The sequence below is a fragment of the Urocitellus parryii genome, chromosome 10 (genome assembly GCF_045843805.1).
Source record: "Urocitellus parryii isolate mUroPar1 chromosome 10, mUroPar1.hap1, whole genome shotgun sequence".
In the NCBI taxonomy this organism is placed as follows: domain Eukaryota; kingdom Metazoa; phylum Chordata; class Mammalia; order Rodentia; family Sciuridae; genus Urocitellus; species Urocitellus parryii.
In genome coordinates this window covers 56,704,556-56,730,510 of record NC_135540.1, presented here as the reverse complement: position 1 = coordinate 56,730,510, position 25,955 = coordinate 56,704,556, and the positions used below count along the sequence as shown (strand labels likewise).

The window sequence follows — 25,955 nt, the reverse complement described above, 5'->3', positions numbered from 1 at the left end:
AAAGGGTGAGAATCTCAGATTAATGTTTTTGCTAGATTCTCTGAGGAGCTGGGTGACACCCAGGCTTACCTATTTGAGAGTGTAGTGTCATGGCAGTGAGAGTGAATCTGTCATGCTCTGACAATCGAGTGCAAGGGCTTTCGAGGGCCAGAGAGGGAGTGGGAGCATAATGAGATGGAGATCCCAGAGGTAAGGGAAAGCAAGTTCTTACCTTGCCTTGCTTTTTGTGTTTTCTCCTTTAAAGGTTTTTTTCGTTTTAATACTCTGATTTGTATTTTGTAAATATGATATTAGCTACAAGCATTTAATTAGATCGTAGCATATAGCTGGTTTGAAATCGTGCTCTAGTTGTGTGATTTTTAAGCTAGGAGAGCCAAGATTTTAGAAGGATAGTGGTGGCTAAAGATATGAAGCTAACTAATCATGATCTTGAAGTAATGGTTCCAGCTACATCCAAAAATCTCCTAAAACCTGTATATCAGTGCAAATTTTTAAGTTACTCTTCTAGATTCAGAAGGTCTGGGAGAAGGAAATCTACCTTCTTTTCTTCCCAAGCACCCCAGGAGGTTCTGAAGCAAGTAGTGGTGACAGTGCTTAGTTAGCAGAGGTGAGCATGCATGTAGACGTGGGAGGACCAGCACCTCAAACCCTCTTAACTCCAGCAGCATCAGAGAGCAAGTTAGCAGTTTGCTCTAACCCTCCTGGGACCTAAGGGGCAAAATTGAGTGACTAGTTCTCCGTCACAGTAGTCCTCACTTTCCCCAGTTTCAGTGAGCTGTGGTTTCAGTTATGGTTTTCAATCGCACGCCTTTCTGAGTGGTGTGATGAACCCTGCCGCCATCACCTGCCCAGAGGGTGGTGCATCTCCATCATGTGCTACACATGCCACCTGCCCCTTCGTCACCTCATGACTGTCTGGTTGTCTGTCATGGTGTCTCAGTGCTTGTGTTTCATTAATGCTTATTTTACATAATAGTGGCCCAAAGCTCCAGAGTGATGCTGGCAATTATATTGTTGTTATTGTTAACCTCATTCTGTGTCTAATTTATAAATTATAGTTTATCACTTGTTATGTATATAAGGTTTGGTGCTACCTGCCATTTCAGGCACCACTGCAGGTCCTGGATTTTTATCCCTCATGAATAAGGAGGGTCGGGCTGGGGATGTGGCTCAGCGGTAGCGCGCTCGCCTGGCATGCGTGCGGCCCGGGTTCGATCCTCAGCACCACATACAAACAAAGATGTTGTGTCTGTCGAACACTAAGAAATAAAATGTTAAAAATTCTCTCTCTCTCTCTCTCTCTCTCTCTCTCTCTCTCTCTCTCTCTCTCTCTCTCCTCTCTCACTCTCTCTAAAAAAAAAAAAAATGAATAAGGAGGGTCACTACTCTCTTGTTTATTGTCCCTCCATTCAGGACAGGGTCTGACATTTTTTAAGACCAAATTCATTTGACTCAGTCTCTAATTCTCACTTCCCATCCCCCTCTTCCTTCTCCCACTAATGAAAACATATTGCTATTTTTTTATTATAAAAATTTGTTGATTTTTTTTTTAAATCTTAGCCTTTCACTTGCAAAAGAAAAAGTCAGTCATTGAGTTTTTAAAGAAACAACTGTATCTTATTTTTGAAATGTTTGTCTTTTCAATGGCTTCCTAAAATTGTGATCAGGTTATAAATTATGTAGTGTTATTTCTCGACTGAGAGTTAAAAACTTTGTCTCAACTCCCTTAAGTCTTAGACTAATAGGCTTAACTTTTTAAAATGAAAGTAGGTAGTTATTGGAGTCTATGAATTTTTTTAAAGGATCACTTAACTTCTTTTTTTTTAGATGAAAAGTCATGTTTTATTCATTTTTATTTGCCTTTTTAAAAAAAAATTCTGATTTCTGCAATACCTTTAGGCTTTGCTTCTTACGTTTTGAGAAATGTACATTAAAAGTCACTCATGTCCTATACTCCCCTGCTGACTCATGAAGAAAATTAAAAACCTATTTCTTTGCCCTTGTCAGGAATCATTATACTTTCTTACAACTTGGATCTGAAAACAGATTGCCAGTGAAGCAGAATTAATGTGCTTGTAGAAAATTGAACTGTCTAATTGAGAAATATTCCTGGAAATTTCTTGAAGCGTCATCCTTTGCTTTTATATGTTCAGGTTTAGGTTTGCAAAAGAAAATCCTGAGAGAACAGTGTTCGCCCTCTTTATGAGGAGAGATGAAATAGATTCATCTCTAATGAAACTATTTCACCTTTAGTTTCATGCTACTCAAAAGTTCTTGAATTTCTTGGTAACTCAGATTTATAATTATCACCTACAAAGGATTTTGGTGACTTATAAAAGTTAATAAACTTTCTTTAACCATAACCTGGTTGCTTTCATACTCACTCTTCCCATGATATGAAGAACTCTGCAGACAGCTGTATTTCTGTGAAAAGTTAGCAAGTAGCAGAATGATTACCCAAACTCAGGTTTATAGATACATGTTCAGTTGATATGTCGGTATGCTCAGTTTTCCAAAGACGAAATTCTCAGAATCTATAATTTTAACTTAGAAGAGAGCTCTTGCCCTGGCTATTTCTCTCTTCCTTACATCCCTACCCCATGGCGACTCATTCTGTCACTTCCTTCATGTCTTTGCTCAAACTCACCTTCTCAATGTGCCACCTTATTTAAACTTGTGTTCCATCCCTCACTTTCTCTCTTTTCCATAGTATTTATTTATGATCTTCTAATAGTTGATTATTTATTTTTGTGTCTACTGTCTATTTTCAGGCTTATTTTTTGTATTTATTGTCTATTATGGGCAGTATACAACAGTGTCACGATTGCAAATAGCATTTCAGCCTCCATGATGACTGGCTTTTCTTTTGCTCACTATTACAGAACCTGAAACAGTGCTTGGTGCACAGTAGGTGCTCAGTCAGTACTTGCTAAATGATAATTCAAGTCATTTTTAAGTTTCAAACCCCTAAAGTAATAAAAACTTTGAAGGAATTGTACTATTCATTTGCTTTGAAAATAAAATTTGCCTGAGGGGAGTAGAGAAAGACTGCTGGCATTGATTTTCTGTATGTTCATGTCATGTTTTTTGTTTGTTCATATAACTTTTCTTCTGTAGGGCAGGTATGGAGACTAGACAAAAAAAAAAAAAAAACACGAGTTTTCTGTGAATATGTTCTCATTAATTTTAGTGAAGACAGGACAAAAAGATTAGATTTAGTCATTTTGCCCAAGGTAATTTAAGTTATTTTGGTGTCTTTAGATTTAAACCTCTGCTTTTTTATCACTACTATACAAGTTTGGATAAGAATTCTTGGCTACAAAGCCCACAATCAGTCAGTCAAAGATGCCTTTGCCCTATAGTTTTATCCAATGATAAATCTTGATGGTGGATTTTATGTATGAATACACCAAGGGTTAACTAACAAGGGAAAAGACTTAATAGCAATATGGAAATTAACTTTTTGGTGTTCTTAGGCCGCTCTTGACATTAAAACTCTGTTGTAGCTCTTGCGCATCCAGGCACAGAAGCAGATCTCACTCCTTTCTCTGTTAGTGTGGGAATAGAGCTGGCTCTGCTGAATCACTGGGTTTAGCTCATGCTCAGTTCTCTGCCCCAAACAGCCAAAGGAAGTCAAATGAGGATATCACTGGAAACAGGGACCTTGGAAAACCCTTTCATAGTTTCTACCCTTTTAGGCTTGTGGCCTAGACCCCCTTGGAAGCATCTATGGAAGGTTATGAGCAAAGCACACAAGTTGAAAACTGATTACCTAAGATCATCAGATCTTGTCAGTCAAAAGTTGAAAGTGTACTTCAGGTCAGCTGGTGCATATTTGCTCTGGATCAGTCAAGTTTGCCCTCTGAACCATGAATATGGAAATGAGAGCAGATTCTCCACCAGGAGCTACCTTTGGAACATCTGATGATCATACCTTATCTGTATCTTTCAGTTTGATACACTTTGACCATCTGCTGATATCAAAGCAATGATGGAGATTTGCAAATCTGAGTTACTCTTAGCCATAACCTAACCTTAACAAGGTTTGCTTTTCGCCTGTTACCTCTAAGGTAAAGCAGTGACCTCTTCACACAGTACAGATACCATTACTTTCACCCTTGTGGCTACATCTCAGTTCTTCCCACTAACTTGGAAACTGTTCTGCAATAAACATTTTTGATTGTAAAGATATTGCAAGTTGTGAAGAGTGGGCAGTATACAACATCAGCGTCATGATTCCAAATAACGTTGATAATTACTGACATGCCATGGGTCTTACTGTAGCATCAGTCAGTCAAATGGATAAATTTAATTCCTTTCTTTATTGCCACCTAGTAATTAAATGACTATAAAAGGGACCTTTTTCCTCCCACTAGAAATAGGTCAGGAAAAAGAGAGCTATCCATCCATAACTTTTTTTTTTTTTTTTTTTTGAAAAATCTCACATAGAAAGCTATGCATAGCAAATTTTTACTATTACTATTCCCCAACATACTGCTTTTAGGTAGACTAATACTTTCAGTTCAGAAGTAACCTGTGCATGTTATCTCAGAATCTGTGTGCGGTATCCCTTATGGAAATAAGAATAATGGTTTCAGATCATTGTTGCATGTTATTACTCTTCTCCAATTTCAAGCAGAGATAGCAAAACAGCTTGCTTTCAGGAAAACTCTTGCTTATTTGGGTTGTGTTGTTTGGCCTTTTAATTGCTGTTTAAATACATGCACTCAAAACATGCCATCAGCAAATTCATAAGCAGAACTTATAGCTTTACAACTCCTGTGTAGAATTTGAAATGCTTTAAATCATACTTCAACTATCTTCATTTTGCATATGATTCTAGTTTTATAATTTTTAAATACTAAGCAATGGCAGTCACTAACATGAGGCCTTATGTGTCCAATGCTGTCAGGTTCACTATTTGATGATTGGCTAAAAGCCTGGAAAGTAGGTGTCTCTTTAGTGAAGAAACTGAGACTTGTCAAAATGTAATTTATCTAAGATCGCACAGTTAATATACAAGCAGCGAAGATTAAAACCCAGGTCTTTGCTCTAGTAGATCTGATTGATGGTAAGTGGCCGCCAGAGGAAAAGTACCTGAAATACAATTCGTGTAATTTTTTTGCAATCAAAATGTTTGATATTGGTCAGCATTTTGTGCTTCTAAAATCAAATTTTTAAAAAATTAAGATCATTATACGAAAAATTTTATTTTTCTTTGTTTAACTAGTAAAACGAATTAAAAATTTTGAGTGCATGAAAGTAAGTTGGAGAAAAGAAGCACATATAATCTTACCACCCAATAATGGAATGGGTGATATTTCTCCCTCTAATTTGTAATTATGCCATATCACCCTCTCTTATCTCTTACCACACACCCAGTTAGGAAAACCATATACATTTACTCTACTGGAATGCCACCATATCCCTGACTCTTAGCCTACCTTTATACTATTGCTCTTCAGTGATTGTCATACTTTTATTGGATGTTGGATAGTTTGCTTTGGATGGGTTCCTTCAAGTGGAATTGCAAGATTGAAAGATAGGGATGTTTTAGGTTTCTTGATAAATGCTGCCAAGTTGTTTTTCAAAGAGATCCACCATTTTACATTTCCCTTGGCAAAATATAAGGCTGCCTGCTTCCCTGTGTCTCACTAGAAGGGGACATTGTTACTGCTTTCTCATTTGCCTATTGATACATGCCAACTAGTATCTTTCTTTGTGTACATACTGATCCTGATCAAAGCAAATGTGCTTTATTCCAAACTGAAATATTATGATGCTTAAGCATTATTTCGCTTTCCAAGTAACACTTGGCCCTTTGCAGAATCTGTCCGGAAATTCCTCAGTGAATGGCAAAAAAAAAGGAGGATAAAATTGTCAGGACTAAAATGATGTCACAGCACCAGGCTCACCTGATGCCTGACTAGTCTGTCTTTGGCTTACTTTATGCAGCCAGTTACTTTAAGAATGTAATACTTGGTTTCTGGCCAGCAAGAAGGAAAGACATTGTACGGCACTTTTCCAACACTGCTGAGCATCACCCGAGAGTGTGCCACCCCAGGAGCAGCTGCCTTGCTAAAACATAGTCATTTTACAAAAGAGGATTTAAAAGAAAAAGAAAAAAAAAGTTGAATTTAGATTCATTTGTAGAATTCTTTCAGCCCTTAAAGGCAAAAAAACTATAATAAAAAATGGTTTTTACTGTTTAATATAGAATCAGATAACCTTGAAGTTCATAGATGACTTCAGCATCAGTTATTTTAGTCTCCCAGGAAATTTTCTTTTTCCATAAAGTGTCCACAACAGAAGAATTTTAAATTATCCAGTATGTCATGGTTCATTCCTGTATTGGGAACAAGTAAGGCCAATACTGTGGCACAAGGCCTGGGTATACATGGTTGCATAAGACAGATATGACCCTTCAGGACTTTGAAGGGGAGACAGACATGTTGACTTTTGTGTGGATAAGTAAAAGGTCTGTAAAATTAAATGGAAGGCACAGTGGAGATGCAGGGGAAGCATCATCAACTTGACCTTGAAGCAGTTAGGGAACATCTTCCCAGAGATCAACAAAAATGACAGGGTTAGGCAGGAAGGACATTCAGAGTACATGAGAACAGCATGTGAAAAATAAAATGGGACAAAGTGGCCTTGTGTCTTGGGAGAATGACAGTGTGGCTGTAGCATAGGGTGTTCTGGGGGAATTTATGGTGCAATTCTAAAAGAGCAGTCACGGGCGAAATCTTTTGACTCATGTAAAAATATTTTGGACATCTTAGCAACAATGTCAAACCTATAAAAGTCCTACTGTCTTTAGAGGTATAATCTACCTTGTGCCATTAATATTTAAATAAACAAGATGATGGGCTAACTATGAAGATGATATATCATACAAAACTATAAAGATCTTATCTTTGTATGACTTTCATGTTTACATCTCCTAACACAACTTTTCTATATTACATTTTAGGATCCTAAGGCATAGAAACATTCTGTATGTCCTTTTGGACAACTAAAACTATAGAATAAGTCATCATAAGTAGGAAGACATAGAATAAATGTAGAATCTACCAAACATCTCACAATATGTCCTACCATTAAGTGATAGAGGGAACATGGTTGCTTTAGCATAAAGAAATGTAGGCAAACATGAAAAGGGAGAGTGGTCAGCTTCGTGCCTACCATGACTTTGGGGCAAGTACTCTCTGAAATCTTCAGTCTCTTAAGCAGGGGCACTGTTTCTTGGAAGAAAAATCAATATCTGTATAAATGTGACTTAAAGAATGAAATACTTTCTTGGAGCGAAAGTGGTTTCCGGTGTAAGTGGTTTATATTTTCGAATGTCAGAAATTGTGATGAGGTATGACGGGGAGCGGGAAAAAGTGATAAGAAAACCACTGTGACTGAAGGGACCAATGACAGCTGTAAAATGCTAGGAAATAATACAGTGTAGTGGTTGAGCACAGGTTCTGACATCCGGCTGCTGAGTTTAACGCCTAACCACTGTTTTTGTTTTTTGATTTTTGGTAAGGGGATTGAAACCAGGGGTGCTTAACCACTGAGCCACATCCCTAGCACCACCCCTACCCCTACCTCTGCATTTCTTTTCTTTTCTTTTTTAATTTTGAAAGTTGCTTAGGGCCTCACTAAATTGCCCAAGCTAGCTTTGAACTCAGGATCCTCCTGCCTCAGCCTCCTGAGCCACTGGGATTATAGGCATGTGCCACTGTGCCCAGTTTCACAACTGCCTTTTAAAAGTTCTGGGTTCTTTACAAAGTTACCTAATCCTTTTTCTTAGCTTTTTGGATTTTGTTTGGTTGGTTTTTTGCAAAATGGATACAATAATTTTTTTTTTTTTTTTTTAAATACCGGTGATTGAACTCAGGGGCACTTAACCACTGAGCCACATGTATTTAATTAGAGACAGGGTCTCATCTAGTTGCTTAGGGCTGCCCTAAGTTGCTGAGGCTGGCTTTGAACTTGTGATCCTCCTGCCTCAGTCTCCCAAATTGCTGGGATTACAGGTGTGTGTCACCTTGCTTAGCTACAATGATTTTTTTTTAAGGTATAAATGAGATATCATATGTATCAAGTGGTTGGAACACTTAGAACCACACCTGGAATATAGTAATTGCTTAGTTTTAAAAGTTATTACCTTGACCAAATTGAAACATTCTATTTTAATGGCCAGAGCGATGCCCAGTGAGCATTCTAAGGCAAACCTCCACGTTTTGTCCTAATGGAGCAGGAAGTTCCCCTACGAGAACCTGTGGATGGATGTTCAATAAATACTTTTTAGCTGTTTTTAAAGAACTTAGACATCTAGAATCCTCAAATTGTTTAAAAATGCTTTAGACTGAAGGAAGTAGCTTAAGTCAACACTAGCAAATCCTTGATTTTTATCCCCTCTTCCCCCTGTGGTAAGAAACCTTTCTCTGTAAGCATAGCTAAGTAAAAAATATTGCTACTCTCAAATTTCAGTCCTTAGTAGATTTATCTTGACAAATAAGCAGGGTAGAAAAGACACTAATGCAAACTAAGACTCAGGCTTACTGTAAGAGCGATTGCTATCTTGTCACAGCACTGCATACCAGCAAGAGTAACCTAAAGGACACATTCCTTTGTAGGGCACATTCCTAAGGGGAATGCATTGGGAATGTGAGAAGACACATTAACCTTCTGATTAAGGAATGTTGAGTCAGATATGCACTCCTTGTCCCTAAGCATTATTCCTTGCTTCTAAAACTGATTGGAAATTCCATAGACATTGTGATTTTGAGAATCTGATCTCTCAGAACCCAGGCTGGATAAATCCAAATCATACCTTAGTCACTTCCCAGGACTCACTTGAAATGCAAATGAAGTGCTTCTGCCTCACCACCTAAAGCCAACTTTTAAAAGATAAAACAAATGTCCCTCCCCGCCCCCAGCCACACCCCACCTTTCACTTTCTGGAGAAATGAAAACTATGCTCTAAATTTCCTAGTGTCCTGAAAGATCTTGAGATTTCCCATTCAGAATTTCCCCCCAAATGGTATTTCTGTCATTTTTTTTCTTGGCTTTGAACCTGTCAATCAAGGGTGGGAGAGGGGCAAATAAAGCAAAAGTCTTCAAGTAAAATGATGTAAATAGATAGGAAGATGAAAGTCTTCTGAGCCCTAAAGATAAAAGGTTCCTAAACTGGCTGGGACAGTGCCTGGCAGGTTTTGCTGTGGTTCCCTGGTAGAAACTGATGACAGGCACAAACAGAGCAGCTTCCTGTTGGACTTGTTTAGCTCTGTGTGTGTCATCACTGGAGGAGAACCAGTGCCTTCCAACCAGGCAGAAATGCAGGGGAGAGAAGGCCTGCAAATAGCTAGGAAACTATGAGTTTTAGAAAAGAATTCAGTGGAACTGTTCATTACTACTAGCACACTGATCATGTGATAGCACCTGTTTTCTTTATCATAACAGTACTTACAAAAATAGAGTTATTCCCACTCTTTTATTCTTACTTTTAAAAAGTTTGTCATAAAAACTGTCTTTGTTATAAGATCGTCATACTTTGGCTCTGAGATCCTCCCATGTTCATAGTTCCAAGTATTCATAGTTACCAAGAAATGGAATCAACCTAAGAGCCAATAAATGGATGGAGAACAAAACTATGGTGTGGAATATTATTCAGCATTTAAAAGGATGGAGATTCTGCCATTTGCAACAACATGGATGAAGCCAGAAGACATTATGCTAATTTCCCATTCAGAATTTCCCCCCAAATGATATTTGGGTATTTTCTTAGACACAGGAAAAATTTCCATGATTTGTCATACATGAGAAATCTAAAAATGTTGACCACTGAGAAACAGGGAGTAGAACGGTAATGACATTGCTCCATCCTAGGTCACGTTTGACTCATTGGGTTATCTTTTTCTATAGGACTGGCTAATAAAGAGATGACTGAAATAACTGGAATTCTACTTCAAAAACAATTTGAACTCTGTGGGTGGGTTGGGGAGGAACGTGTCCTCACAGTGACTATGGGTGTCTGGTTCTCTATTTTTCAGAGGCTCTCCTCCTCTCTTGTCCAGAATATGTTTCAAAATGCAGTTCTAGATGACCTTAATGACAAGAGAAGCATTGCAGCCGACTGACATTTGTAAGAATTGAATCCACCAGCCTTTATAGGGCAGCTAGTCCTTGATTCCATGCTAGGCAGAAGCAAAACTGAGTCTACAATAGTGAAGTGAGTAATATGTGGACCCAAGTTGGTTGTTTTTTCTTATTTTTCAGTTTTAAGTTGAATTTTTGAGTGGAAAGGAGAAGCTTGCTTTGTTGACTCTGTGCTTAGAATTAGCTCGAAGCAATTCTGCCTGAGAGAATCTGAGGCATGGGTGATAACACCCCAATTGGTGAATACATTTTTAAAGCTGTATCACATTTCAACCAGCATGCTCTTGAATTTTCTTTTTTCTTCATTACTCTCTCTGTTTTTGTTCAGGGTTTCTCAAGCTTGACACAATTGGCATTTATGCTGAATAATTTTTTGTTATGGAGTGCTGCCTTGTGCCATCCCCAGGGCCTCGGCACACTAAGTGCCAGTAGCCAACTCACTTGCAGTTATAAATACCAAAAATGTCTCCAGACACTTTCAAATACCTTCTGAGGAGCAAAATAATCAGCCCTGGTGAGAACTACTGGCACTTGTGAAAAGAGGAGAGAGCCATAGACTGAGCTCTGGAGTTCCGTCAAAGTTTTCCAAACAGAATATTAAGAAGCTAGATTTTTTTTGAAAATTTTTAATTTTATTTGTTCTTTTCAGAAATACATGGCAGTATTTTGACATTATAACACATGGAGCATAACTTAGGGTCCCATGCTCGCAGTTGTACATGTTGTGGAGTTTCACTGGTCATGTAGAAATTCTAAACTTTGGCACCTCATTCATTGTATGGGGTATGGTAAGTCATGTCACTGATGAGCACTCAGGTGCTGATACTTGGGTTATATTTATGAGTCACTTTAAGATAATCTCCATGAAGATGTAACTGTCAAATCCTTGCAATCTAAAATGGTTACTAGAACAGAAGGGAAGAGACCCGCTTTGGGTCTCTCAAACCAGGAACAGACATGAAAGGTTAGCATTGATAGGAAACAACTCCGCATTGCAAAAAAAAAAAAAAAAATGACTTTAGACCTTATATTCAAATTAATCTACATGTTAAACTGAATAGTAGTTCCCCCAAAATGGTCCCATCTTAATCATAGGTATTTATGAATATGTTACTTTACACAACACAAGAGACTTCACAGATGTGATTAGGTTAAGAGATTTGAGATGGGGTAAATTCTGGAATTGGTGGGCCCAGTCTAATCTCATGGATCCTTAATATTTGAGACTCATTCTAGGCCATGGACTGGATGGTCTTGTGGGGCCATTGTAATTACAGAGTTTTAATTTAAGAGGGTGATGTGACCACACAAAACAGATTGGAGCGATGCATTTTGAAGATAGAGATTAGCCCATGAGCCAGGGGTTGCCAAGTGGCCTTCAGGGGCTGAAAAAGGACAGGAGTGGATTCTGCTTAGAGCCTGCAGAGGGAATGCAGCCCTGGTGACACTGACTTGAGCCTCACAGACTCCTTTCAGAATTCTGACCTCCAGAACTCTGGAGTAATAAATTTGTATAATTTTAAGCCTTTCATTTTCCTGGAATTTGTTACAGCAGCTCTAGGAAACTAATACAGTTCAGTTGTGTCACTGAAGGAGCATTTAAATTTTTGAAGGAGCAATGTGAACACCAAAGTCAGAATTTTGCCATATTCTTATTTGCAAGAGCAAAATGAAGCAGTCCTTTTATGGATAATTGGGTGGTAATCTCATGGATGAAAATAATGTTTAAGTCATTTTCTCTTTGTTACTAATGATGTATTTCTTCTTGTCACTTTCAGTTTTAACTCAAGCTTAATTGCTTACGTAAAATTTGATTTGCTGACAAAAAACCATCAGAGCTACATACCATGAGATAATCATCTTCTTTACAGAGCAGTTTTCTCTCTGATCCAGAAATAGCATTTAGGATATATCTTTTTCATGGTTTCCCCAGTTTTCATTCAAATTTTATATTGAGGGATAGGTGAGTGATCTAATAAAGAACATGAAAGCATGTCATTTTTCCCTCTTGACTTTATTTTTTAGCTTCTTTATTGTGGTCTGTGTAGAGGAAGACTCTATATAAATATCAGATTATACTAAACTGCAATAGAAAAGGATCATTGTTCAAATTAAATGTTCAGTCCTTGAGTATAAAGAACCCAGAGACTTGGATATGTTTATGTTTGTTTATATAGTCGTCTGCCCTGCTGTTATTTTTCTTGATTTCAATTTAAATCTAGGAAATTTCTGTGTTGGAATTGGACTTAATCTTATAAACTTGAAATCCAGGTTCTCTTCCATTGTGAATAATCATATCCTTTTTATAGTGTTCATTTCTGGTTTTAGTGCCCAGCTTGCACATAAATCTGTGTCTATCTATAAAACATTCCAGGCTTCTTCAGCGTGAAAACAAGCAGGTTTTTATATTTGGCTGTAAAGTGGGAACTGTCTGTGTGAAGGACCATTGTTAATCCATAGGAGGAGGGTGAGTGGCATTAGAATTTGGCTCTTTTTTGAAGAAGCCTAGATTCACTGTGTGACCATGAACTAATGAATATCAGATTCCACCTATTAAGGAGATTTCTACATTCAACAGAAGCTGCTTGGTTATTAGCCAGATATATATATTTTTTTATAACAAGGAATTCCAAAGTTGAGAAATTTGGAATAGAATATCTTTCAGGTTCATTCCCAGTCCGACAGTTTTGTATTTCTGTGGTCAGTGGGCGACTGGAGTAATGAGGAGAGGAAAAAAAGCCTGCAATTTGACACAAGCCCATAATTCTAATTTGTACAACTGCAGGCCCAAGAAAGTTTCGAATTTAGGAAAATTAATCACTATGTGCCTCATAACTATGTTATGTCATAGATTTGAAGAGCTAAAATTTAGTCTGGTGACAAGAGGGTCTCTCAACTGGTCATATTTAAAAGGCGTTTCACGGCTGTACTATGCTTTCTGTATTAAGCAATCACTAGTGTTTAATGTTTTATTGTGACTTGTATCTACATTTGATGTATTTATTATATGAGAGTTATTAGGAAATTCTAACCTAACGCAACAATCCACACCTGAGAATCCAGATGAGAGTATTGAGAGCAATATTCTCCAACAAGGCAGAAAACATGTTTTTCTCAGCACAGAGCTCATAGTTAGTTTACTTTCAGATGGGCAATTTATCTTACTGAGACCACTGACATTTTTTGTAAAATTTTTATTCAGGAGTGGTAGCAAGCTTTATTCTACAGAGATAAGAAACTCTCAGCTTTATGCAAGAAAAAGAATGGGTTGTAATTCTTTCTTTGGTTTAGTAACCTCTGCAGTCTTTGGTTCTAACTGGAATAGAACCTTCCTGGTTGGTTTTATCACACCATATCTACGAAAACAAAGAAGAAATGTTTTTCCATCTCTCTAAGATGCAGCGCATTAGGATGAATTGCTATTTCTTTATGTGACAAGGCAATTTGGGACACTGACCCAGTCATCATCTTTTCTGGAAGAATGCCATGCTTAGCCTAGCAGTTTGCTGTTCATTGTTCCCAACTGATGGTTTTTGTGAAGGGCAGCCGTTCATTGAAGGACTCCTTCAGCTCACACCCACCTCCTTCACCAGCTCTCATAGCTACAATTGCTGGTGACATGAGCTCTGGGGAACAGGTCAGGCTGCATTTGACTCAGAGATCTGGAATCCAGCTCTGCCCCATCTGCCCTCTAGAATAGAAATCATGCACACCAAGTTTCTCTGTGTCTTATTTGATTCTCCTCCCCAACCCACTTACTTTCCATGACTTAAACCAGCCATTCTCTGTCCATTCTTCTTGGAGCACTAGCAATAATTCTTCCCCACTCTCATCCCAGGATCATGATGGTATACACATGAGTTAATCTGTTCTTACTTATTGAAGAAAAAGAAGGAGAAAATTAAGCTATGCATTTTAGTACTATGCTGTAGTTATTACCAGTAATGAATTACTGTCTGTGTACCTCATAACTTACTGTAATCGTCGGGTGGAGATGCAGCCCCAGTTCTGTTGCATTAGCCTGTATCTCCAAACAGATTTTTTCTACCACACCCAACCGAAAGCTTCTGGTCTGATAATCTCCTTGCTTCGATAATTCTAATTCCACTACTTATTGCTGTTTGCTTCTGTCCATCCACCCATAAGTTCTCCTCCAAGCCCACCTTTCCACAGCACATTTTCTCATGACAACATTACCTCCTTCTTCAGAAATGTTATAAAATATTATTATGTATAACACACAAGTCTGGTTGACTCTACCTCTCCAGCCATGTGTTATCATGTCAATGTTTCCAGCTAGTTTAGCAGAGGCAGAATTTTCAGGTCAGTTCACACCCTGTAAATGAATATGGTAAAAAGTTCATTACATTTTGAATGGATGGATGCGAGTTTGGATGATTGGATGTCAATCTTTTGCATCCTCAACTGGAAAACAGATATTTAAGGAAACAAAGGGATCCTGTCAATTTAAGTATTACAGATGGCATTTTTAATATGTGAATTTTGTTTTTTTTTTATATTTGGATAGCATTTTCTCCTTCAATATCCTATTTTTAGTTGTAACAAGCAAACAGAACTCACCAAGATTTTTAAAAAGATAACAGGGTGGGGAAAAAAGACGTGTTCATTGATGTAGACAAGTCATTTTCTTTACCAGGTTTGTTTCTGAAACGAGTATACTTTAATGGAGAAGGATAGATAGCTATGGTTTTGAACCAGTATTATTGAATGTAACTCTACTTTAATGGTGGCCTACTTGAAGGATAGAAAAACTGAATTATATAAAAGAATGACTTTCTTACCTTTAAAAAAATAGATAAGAAGAACCTGTGATCTCTCAATTAGCATCTGAGAGGGAAACAAAAAGAGAAAGAGGCGCTTACAACTCAAAGAAGCTCAAAAATCACATTTCTAGGTTCCTGGTCCAAACATGAAAGATGGGAATAATACCCTTTCCTTTAGTTAGGGCTTGTCTTGCAATTTTAAAGCCACAATTCGTTTGTATTAGTTATAGACATATTTCCATTATTATTCACCAAATTATTCTTTGTCAGAATTTCTGGGCATGTAGGTTAATTTCTAGGTATAATTAACTTGTGAACAAAATCTGCTGAAATATTCTCATTATTCTTAACATTTAAAAGTACCTGTTTTGACATTTTGGGAAATTCTCCAGAACATGAGAGAATCAGCCCTGGCTGGTACTCCCATAAGCACAGCCTTAGAATCTCTTTCAACAAAACTTTTTTTTATATATTTTTATCAAATTAGAACAATTATAAACATTCACTGAATGGCGTGTTGGCAAAAGTCGTATATTTCCTTAGTTTTGGGTCCCCAGCTTATATGTGCCCTTAGAATCATTTTCAGAACCATAAATCGTTTTCTGACTTGAATTAGCAACTGAACTAGAGGAGAGGTGGCCCCAACCTGTTAGCGCTCTGTCTGAGCTTCAAACTCTTCAGACTGAGAACATGTAATTTTCTGCACTTCCAGGAGATACTTCCAGGTCTCCTTTGCTTTTCTCCCTGAGGGTTTGCTGTTCACTCTCACAACTCTTTGCACCTGGCACACGTGTGGTAGCCTTATAAACAAGGCCCTTGAGACACAACATGGAAGAGTCAGGAAAGACAGCTCAAGCCAATTTCCCAAGGGGTTCATTAGCAATTGCCCTACGTCGAAATACTACCCACATAAAATACCCACATAAAAGTTTCTTCACTGGCAAATGGCCTTTTTGGATTCTCACAGGAGTTCAATGTAGCTGTCAGAAATCTTGATGTTGAGTACCAGGGAGATTCAAGCTGAGTATTAGTTTCAGGGTAATCGCACAAGTTGGAAAAAAAAATTTTTTTTTTTTTTTGAATTTATACTTGATCTTTCAGACGTGTCCCTGGTAGATCACGAAATACAAGCATGCGCACAGACTTTTGCAGTTACTCTGGTAGGAATCAAAAAGCACCTCCAGGAATGCTTTGGAACATTTATCTCTAAGGATAAAGCCACAATTTGTTTTTAGTCATCATGGACTAATAGCTAGTATTATTCATGTTTTTCATTATTGATGACAAAAATCGAAGGAGAAAAAAAGTTCAATGCAAACGCCACAATCTCAAAACACATTAGTATTTCATTTGCGTTATCTTTATTTGGTTACCTGGTAACCAACTTCAGAATCACCATCCTCAAAAGTACTTATTAAGTACCTAGAGTTATAGGTTGTGCCATATGATATACATTTAAAATGTATTAAGCAAGACAAATCCATGCCATCTAAAAGTTATTCATTATTTGGTAATAAAGCAGTGTAGTATCGCTATTGTTCCCAGATATGTATCCCTGCCAGAATGGCAAGTATTACTGGATTACCATCGAAGTGTCAGGGAAATAATCTATCCACATTAAACACTAAGTAGGCTAATAGCAAGTCATTATTCATCTTGACTATAATTGAACTTTACCAGAGAGATGCCAGAAAGAAAAAGCAATTTTAATTCACTTAAATTGCCTAGCTTGCTGAAGAAAATCTTCTAAGCAAAATGGAAAAATAATACATTCTGCCATAAGTGATACATTTTGATTACTCACTTGAAGAATTTAGAGCTAATACTTCCTTAGGTAATTTCCTCTTACTGAGAAAGCTTAATTCTAAACTCACTCAAAGCATTGCTTGGATTTTGCCCCTGTAGAAGAGTTACATATTGTACAATAGCAACTTAAAAATAAGTTTTTATTTATTTTAATTAGGTATATATGACAGTAAAATGCATTTTGATTCATTGTACACAATTGCAGCATAACTTTTCATTTCTCTGGTTGTACACAATGTAGCGTCACACCATATGTGCAGTCATACCAGTACCTAGGGTAATAATGTCCATTTCATTTCACCATCTTTCCTGCTTCCATATCCCCTCCTTTTCTCTCCCTCCCCTTTGCCCAAAGTTCCTCCATTTTTCCCATGCCCTTCCCCCATATGGATCAGCAGCCACTTATCAGAGAGGACATTCTGCCTTTGGTTTTGGGGGGATTGGCTTACTTTGCTTAGCATGATACTCTCCAACTCCATCCATTTACTGAAAATGCCATAATTTTATTCTCTTTTAATGCTGAGTAAAATTCCATTGTGTATATGTACCACAGTTTCTTTATCCATTCATCTATTGAAGGGCATCTAGGTTGCTTCCATATTTTAGCTACGATAGCAACTTATTTTAATAATAGCTCTTAAACAAACATGTTTTCCATTATTGACTGCCTGGGACTCAGATATAAGCCTATATAGTTAATTTCTGTTTGCCCACCTGCTTAATCAGAATCATGAAAATTAGGGGCACTCTTTATCTTTGTACAGTATGCACCTGTGTGACTATGAATATCAGATGTATTCTTTTGTAGAATAAAGCTCTTGGGCTTTGCTCCTAAAAATCTCTTTTATTTTTAAATTCTGTGTTGCTGTTTTGGCCGTTCTAGATGTTGAGTTGATGATTTTTAAAGAGAGTTTTTAAAAACCTGTACAAAAGAGAATGGGACTTGTGGATAATTTAGCTGTGCTTTAGGACTAATTCTCCTTCTAGAAGTAAGGAAATCAGAGAAACATTAGAGTGAAGATTTTTATTCTTGTCTTGATTCTTGAGGCACATTTTCCCCTTACCAGCTAGATGATAGGAGTGTCATTCATTTAACTTTATTGGTGCATAATTGCAAGTATTACAATGAATATGTACAACCATGACCCAAATCTGAATTATATTGAGTGAGTCAGGAAAATGATGATAAGTAATTATAAGGAAATGTTTTCAGTGTTCTCCAGGAGGTAAAAAGGGTTTGGATAAAAGTGCTCCAAGCCTAGAAAATATGAGCACTGGAACATTAGGATTGGGGATTCTTCATCTTTTCACTGCTGAACAATTTTTTTCCTCAGTAGCACAGAGAGGGTGTAAATTCAGCAGAAGGGCTGAAAGGATACTTATATACTTAGAAGATAACACACCAAGTATGCCCTATTTTCTCCTGAAAGTTTACCACAGGAGAGCAGGAAAATCTGGGGTTACTTGCCCTCTAAGCCTATTTCTTTATGAAAATGAAGATAATACCTTCCCTACATGGTGAGGTGATTAGGAGGATTAAGTGACAAAGCCCTTTAGCATATCTACCTGTTTGAATTAATAAGTTAGAACACTGTGATTATAGTCATTTATTACCTTTTTGACTTAGAAAAATGAATTATACTATTTCTTGTTACTATTGCCTACATTAATATAATAGGTTTTTATTTTTTTAGTAAGTCTTTGCTTATGTGTGAGCTTTAAATGTGTGTATTGTTTTTTTACATATATATTGCACTTTATATGAGTGTAATAGAAACAACGGTTCTAACTCTTTAAGTAATTTAATCCCCTTCTTGCAAATTTCAGAAGAGAAATAGAGTGATATAGTATCACTATATATATATCTCCAAAATTATTTTCTTCTTGAAATGTTCAATTGTTAAGGTTTCCTTAAAATCATCTCACCTTTCTATCTCTTATTGAAGTATAGAAATAGTCTCTTTCTTTCTAGAGCAAGAAAATGTATCATGATTTTTTTTTTTGGATATTTTATTATTCAGTTGTTATCAATATATACTGGGGAACTACAACTTTTAATGTCCACTAACTATTTATTCACTTGGTGTTTGCTGAGCTTCTATTGTCACAGATTCAAAATTATCTTCCCCATTCAACAAGTATTTATTAAGCATCTACTGTGTGCCACATCTTGTGTGTCCAAGAGTATGCTCACCTCAGTGGAAGTGATTTATTCAATATTTATTTATGGATTGATTCCTGGAATCATTGCTTTATTTTATGGTGTTCGCCAAGCAGGTCAATTGCATTTAAGTAGAAATGCTGCTTGTTTAATAATAAGATGTCTTGTGAGTCAACAATGCATGCCAGCAATTAGGGAAATAGCATATGAAGCATTTTACAAATAATACTCTTTAGGTTAACACATTTTGCTTTTGGTATTGAGTCTCGTGTCTTATTTTTCAGTGCTTTTCCTGTTGATCTAATTGAGTAGGGAATACCCATTTTTAAGAGAAACACTGCTGCCTCAGGAAGTGTGTTCAGATGTTTAATTATTTACATGCCCTCTATTGCTTTCTGTTGAATCATAGTTCTACAGAAGATTGTTGATTTTTTTTTGGCATTATTAGTATTGCTGTTCACTTTTACTTTATACAGAAATAAATCAGCAGGCTCATAGGGACCTGGAAAATTCTACTTTGTCTTGCTTATATATTTCCAACTAACAGTCTCATAAAAAGTCTGTGGGTCAAAACAGCAATTCCAACAGTGAACAAACATGTTGAGATGTTGCTCTATTAGATGCTTTAAATATTCATGCAGATATTTTCTTCCACAAAAAATCATCCTTTAAAAAAATTATGGAATGTTTTTAACTGTTTATGTGTGTATGTATACACATACACTTGAGAGAGAAGAGAAAGAAAAATGAGCCCCCATGCTTCATCCCCTTTCCTCAATCTTCCTATATTTTTGGTTCTGTTGGTTTCCTGGGGTATCAAACCAAATATAAAACATGTAATTATATTCACAAATGTTTCAGTGTTAACCAATAGCTGATAAGTACTTTAAAAATTATGGCTAACATTTGATTTTATTGCAAACCATGGTCCAAAAAGTTCTACATATTGTATTTGATTATTATGTCTCAAATTAATTTAATCTAGAAGAGCCTTAAATTTTTATTCCATACTACAACTTTACAAAATGTGTTCATTTGTCTTGTAGAATGTCACACAGTTTAGAATTACCCCTTTTATTTTATAAACAGGTAATCAGATAAGAGATTTGGTTAAACTCAAGTTCAAATTTTGAAGCAAGATGTATTATAGATGGTTCTGTGTTCTTCCAGCTGTGTTGTATATCTGACCATTATGCATTTATTAATGATATATTAGAATTTAATACATGTCTTTTTTGATGCAGAGGGTTTTCAGGAATCCCTGTTGGGGTAGCCATGAGTCATGTAACTTGCATTTTAGTGTTTCAAATCATCAATGACTTTTAAATCATCAATGATTACTCCAAGATTATTTTTAATACTATATTCTACTAGGAAAGAAGCAGTTTCAAATGACTTTCTTGTCCCATACAACCCTGGTTATCAAATATTTTCAATAAAAAACAATTCTTGTAAAAATCCATATAAACTAGCTCAACAAACTCTAAAGCATAAAATTAATTTTTCATTGAAAAGATTGCTTTTTTAAAAACTTTTATTTATTTTTATGTGATGCTGAGGCTCGCTACCCATACTAGGCAAGCACGCCACCGCTCAGCCACAACCCCAGCCCTGGAAATGATTGTTTTTTATTCCTCAACACTATATTGTTGAAACTTTTCATCACAGAGTCGGAAAAGAGAATACCACCACGTTGACATGATACTTACTACATTGGTCAATCTGTTGGATGATAGTTGGTCTAGGGAAGTCCAACAGAACACCAAGTGTCCAAGTAGACTGAGGTCCCTTTTCAGGGAAGAAAAATTCCCTAAGAATATGTTCTTCGAACTTACAAAGGAAGGAAACTGGTACAAAAGCTGTTTCCTGAGGGATAAAAATAAATTGTTTGAGGAATTTTGTTCATGAGTCTTAACTTATTTATTTGTTTATAGGAAGAAATCTTTCCTGTTTTCTGCTCTGTATGCTGCCTTTATCTTTGGTGGTCGGCACCTAATGAACAAACGGGCGAAGTTTGAACTGAGGAAGCCATTAGTGCTCTGGTCTCTGACTCTTGCAGTCTTCAGGTAGGATTTTTTTTATTATCTAATAACATCCACCTATGTCATCAGACTTGCTGAAAGAAAGCAATAATTGAGCATCTTATTTCATATTTGATATTTTTGAGTATTGAATACACTGTGGACACCAAGCCTTGTTCAGAGAAAAAGCTTTCATTGCAACCATATTTGCCATGATATACTCCATCTCTAATTTTGAGAGTTCTCAGGCCATCTCCTTCCCTGTCCAAATTGTTCATGTGGTATAGCCCAGTTCATCTGTTATGACTAGAAGCAGTGAATCAATTCCATTACTTTTGTTTGCTTAAATATAAGTGAAGGACCAAATGGAAAGCCACACAAGTAAATTGTGGAAGTCCATTGGAAAGCAGGGTTCAGATGTCATGGCTGGACTGTTACTAGGACTTGATCAAAAGATGACACTCAGGTGGGTGTGGTAGCCAAGCCTATTATCCCAGTAGCTGGGGAGTCTGGGGCAGGAGGATTGTGAGTTCAAATCTAACCTTAGTAACTGAGGCCCTAAGCAATTCAGCAAGACTTTGTCTCTAAATAAAGTATAAAAAGGGCTCAGGATGTGGGTTCAGTGGTTAATGGCTCCTGGGTTCAATCCCTGGTACTGGAAAAAAAAGGAGGGGGGATGGAATTCAGACATATGACCAGACACTCAATATGTGTCTGGGTCAGCATCATTACACTGGTGAGTTTCTTGCTCTTTATCCCCAAAAGCACCCTCCACCCTCATTCCCTGAACTGACTCACTGAGCAAATGTTTTGTGTAGCCAGTTCTTATTTTGCATCTGGCAGAACTCACCATAAGAGACTTTTAGGAAAAGGGCTGTTCTCTCTCCAGGGGCAGCTGTCAGCCAACATGCAGACACATTCCTCTGGAAGCTTGAGGGAGCATTTCCAATCTTGAAATATTTGGTGATGTAGGCCATCATAAGACTAATTAACACACAGCTGGTGTCCAAGCAGGTGCCAGAATTTACCTACAGCACTAACAAAGGCACCTGTTCTATTTGTGATCTGCTTGTCAAAACCAGCAAGTTTATGACTAGGCTGGGGAGGGGGTGGGTGAGGGACTGAGCAGATGTAGGTTTACTACAAAATAAAAAACTATCCATTTTAGTATTTATGAGTATTCATTTGTATTTTTTATATTGTATATTGACTGTTCTATCATAAGCAAAAATGGATGGTGTCATTAAAAGCCTCATTATTCTCTTAAAGCTTATTAAATATGATCAAGCAGGAAGAGTGTTTTTCCATGAAACTTGTAGGATCTATACATTTCTGTTAGGTTGGATCCCTGCATCTAAAACACTCATTTGCTCACTGCTACCAAGCTTATTTTTTATTTCATAAGGCATGAGGTTTGATGGACTCGTGACTTGGATCTGTCGGTAAAGACTCCTTCCATTTCAATCTGTGTCAATATTCTCTATAATATAAAGTAGCATTTTCTTTCTTACTTTTTTTTTGGAGGGGTGTACCAGGGATTGAACCCAGGGATGCTTAACCGCTGAGCCATATCCCCAGACCCCCAACACTTTCTTTCTTTCTTTCTTTCTTTCTTTCTTTCTTTCTTTCTTTCTTTCTTTCTTTCTTTCTTTCTTTCTTTCTTTCTTTCTTTTCTTTCTTTCTTCTTTCTTTCTATTTTGAGACAGGGTCTTGATAAGTTACTCAGGGCCTCGCTAAGTTGCTGAGACTGGCTTTGAACTTGTGATCTTCTTGCATCAAGCTGCTGGGATTACAGGCATGCACCACCATCTCAGCTTCTTCTTTTTTTTTTTAATATTTATTTTTAAGTTTTAGGTGGACACAATATCTTTATATTTCACATTTATGTGGTGCTGGGGATCTAACCCAGTGCCTCACGCATGTTAGGTGAGTGCTCCACCATTGAGCCACAACCCCAGCCCACTTCCTTTTTATTGACATTCAGAGTTGACCATGTATGCCAAAGTATTTTGATATTTGAAGGAAAAATTATTTCTATTCCAATGAAGCTTTTCAGCCCTTCACTAGTTTTTCAATATTCCCTGAGCCTTTATCATTTGTTATTTTAAACGTTAACATGTAAACAGAGAAAATAATACAGTGGCTCCCAGGCACTGTGACCCAGTTTGAAGGATTATTGGTGCTTGGCTAATCTTGTTTTATCCACATACCCAACTTCCTCCTTATCCCCAAATAATTTGGAAATAATATAGACTGTAGTAATTCTAACTGAAATGATACCAGGGCTAAAAGATAAGTATTCTTTTTAAAAAAGGATATCATTAACTCAGTTAAATTAATAATAATTCTGTTTTGTTAAATGTCCAGATGTTTTCTTTTATCTCATAAATGGTTTCATTTTTACAGTTTATTTTTAAAAACCTGGATCAAATAAGACCTGTGCATTTCCGTTGATTCATTGGTTCAAAGTAGAGATTTCTTCCCCTTGCATGTCCCCACCCCATCTCTTACCCTTCCACCCCCTCTTCCCACCCTCTTTTCCTTCTTATAATTCCTCCTTGACAACCAGATCATTTACCCCATAGAGTTCCTCCCTGGACTAGATGTTTTGCTTGATTGTATTCTCCTGTTCCCTGTGTTTTCTACAAGTTGGTAGTTAGATCTAGAAGTTTAATTTTACTCTGGTTTAATATTTGACAAGACTTTTTCTAAGAAGAAATTTCATTATCTGAAGTATATGTTTTTTAATTATCTTGAAGTACAAATAGTTATTATAGCAAAGGCAAGGTAAATGCTTCTTTGCCTGTATATCAGTTTTTTAAAGATTGATTACCTGCATGTGATTGATAAGGGTTGTTTTCTTAAATATTATGAACTACTAAATTTATATGTTTCTCGTGTGTTAGTAGTTTTGAGACATTCGAGTTTGGTGTGTGGATCCATTGCTATTTCTTTCTTTTCTTTCTTTCTTTCTTTTTTTTTTTTTTATGGTGTTGGGGAAGTACCTGAAATTGAATCCAGGGGTGCTTAATTGCTGAGCCACATTCCCAGCCCTTTTAATTTTTTATTTTTAGACAGAGTCTCTCTCAGTTGCTGAGGCTGGTCTTGAACTTGTGATACTCCTGGCTCAGCCTCCTGAGTCACTGGAATTGCAGGCATGTGCCACCACACCTAGCTCTTTGCTGTTCGCTTTGATGTGGATGCCTTGCTTGTTTTTCCATAGACATGTTGCAGGCCAGCCCTGCTGTATAGTCCCTGTTTAGATATGGATCAGCCATTTCTCTAGATATGGAACTGCCACACTTCCAGACAGCCCTAACTCTTTGGAGTAGAGAGATATTTAAAAAACATTTTCTGAGTACTAGAGGTGGTTGTTGCCAGGCCTTTTCAGAAGCCAGAAATGGAAATTTATGTATTTATTTTTTTAAAGAAATACATTCAGCATTGGTACTGATACTTCTAATTCAAATTTAGAACAAGAGAGATTTTTCCTTGACTATCTTTTTCTTTCTTTCATGCTCCAAACCCAAGTTCCCGGTGATGGCAAGTAATTACTCATCTCCTTTATCCTATAAGGCATATGCAATCGCCACTAACAATATATCATCTTTTTTAAGTCTGACAAGGTCTCATTTCCTTTCTGTTACCCTGTATATGCAGTAACAACTTCAAAACAAATTGCAGCTACAGGATAAAGAAAACTCTTTCCCTACTTAGCATATGTATACATACACACATACACACAAAATGCATTTTTTCCACTCCCCACACATGTATGCTATTCCCTATCTTCAGAGGCAACTCTGGTAAAATGATACTTTATCTGGGACCTTGCATCATAAGTTTCAGTGCCAAGCCAGAGTAACTCTCGTCTTCCCTCAACATAAAACTGCCACACTTCCCTAGCATTAGGGCATCCACCCAGGCAATGGGGACATGTTGCATGACTTGGGCTGCTTTGTCCTCTCTCTCTCTTTTTTTTTTCCCCTCAGATGTTACAACTTGTTCCTTGTTCCTTGGCCCAGACTGGATCCAAATCACAATAAAGTGACACTGATTGAATCACTTGGCTCTTTTTTGAAAACTTAAGACTAATAATAAGAAATGGCAATTTCCCGTCCTCTAGAATTAAGGTAGAGTTTATAAACTAGAGTCTGTGCATCCTGCTCTGCTCTGGACAGCCTCAGTTTTATGCCCTGGGTCCCAGTGTAATTATTCATATCTCCCTATTTACTCCCCCCAAAGTCCCACTTTCAATGATAAAATGGCATTCTATTTATAACCCACTGAGAAATTGTGCTGGCTCAATTAAACAAAAAGAAGAAAGAATATCAAGGTCACCTGCCAATTTACTGCTAACTAATCTGTATTTTTAGTGTTGTCTGAAACTTCTCTTATCTGCAACATTTCCAAATATTGGATCCATCATCACTCAAATTTAAAACATGCAAACCAGATACCTTTTTGATATCCTTCTGCTTATAAAATGTATGGCATTCCAATGAACATCTTTTAAATCATTCAGAATATACAAGTCACCTTTCCAACCAATCCCCAAGCTGTATGGATTCTTCTTCAGTATCTTAGGTCGCTGTGGACACCTCTCCATCTCCAGGCCTTCCAGCATGGACTCCATCCCTTCCTGTCATAGTATTCCACCCTCTAACTGCTGCCCCTATCCACGGTACTCTACATACCACATCATTTCCCTCTTTAAACATTAGCTGAGACTCCTTTGTCAGTAGGTCAGAACCTCAATCTAACCATAAAAACTTACCATCTTTTCTCATCCACTTTTCACCCTCGCCCTATGCAAATGTTTCCATCCAAACGAACATGGAATGTCTGGTGGTTGCCCACAAAACCTTGCCCATTCCTAATGACACATCTTTGAACACACTGAACCTCCTTCTCTTTCTCCATACTCCCCCCCACTTTATTCTGTAAGTGTTCACCATCACTTAGAATTTCTTCTCTGATCATTTCAGCCCATACCTCAGCTTTGACAGACCTTGTTGCTCCCTCCTCATG

General features: G+C 37.1%; 1 protein-coding gene across 1 annotated transcript in view; it reads left to right on the top strand.

Moving 5' to 3' along the window:
• Elovl6 (ELOVL fatty acid elongase 6) overlaps positions 1 to 25,955 on the top strand; it is a 119,610-nt gene that overhangs the window by 60,637 nt on the left and 33,018 nt on the right. The window contains exon 2 of the mRNA XM_026410632.2: positions 20,838 to 20,969. Coding sequence (XP_026266417.1) covers positions 20,838 to 20,969 — 132 coding nt within the window. The remainder of the gene's footprint in view (positions 1 to 20,837; positions 20,970 to 25,955) is intronic.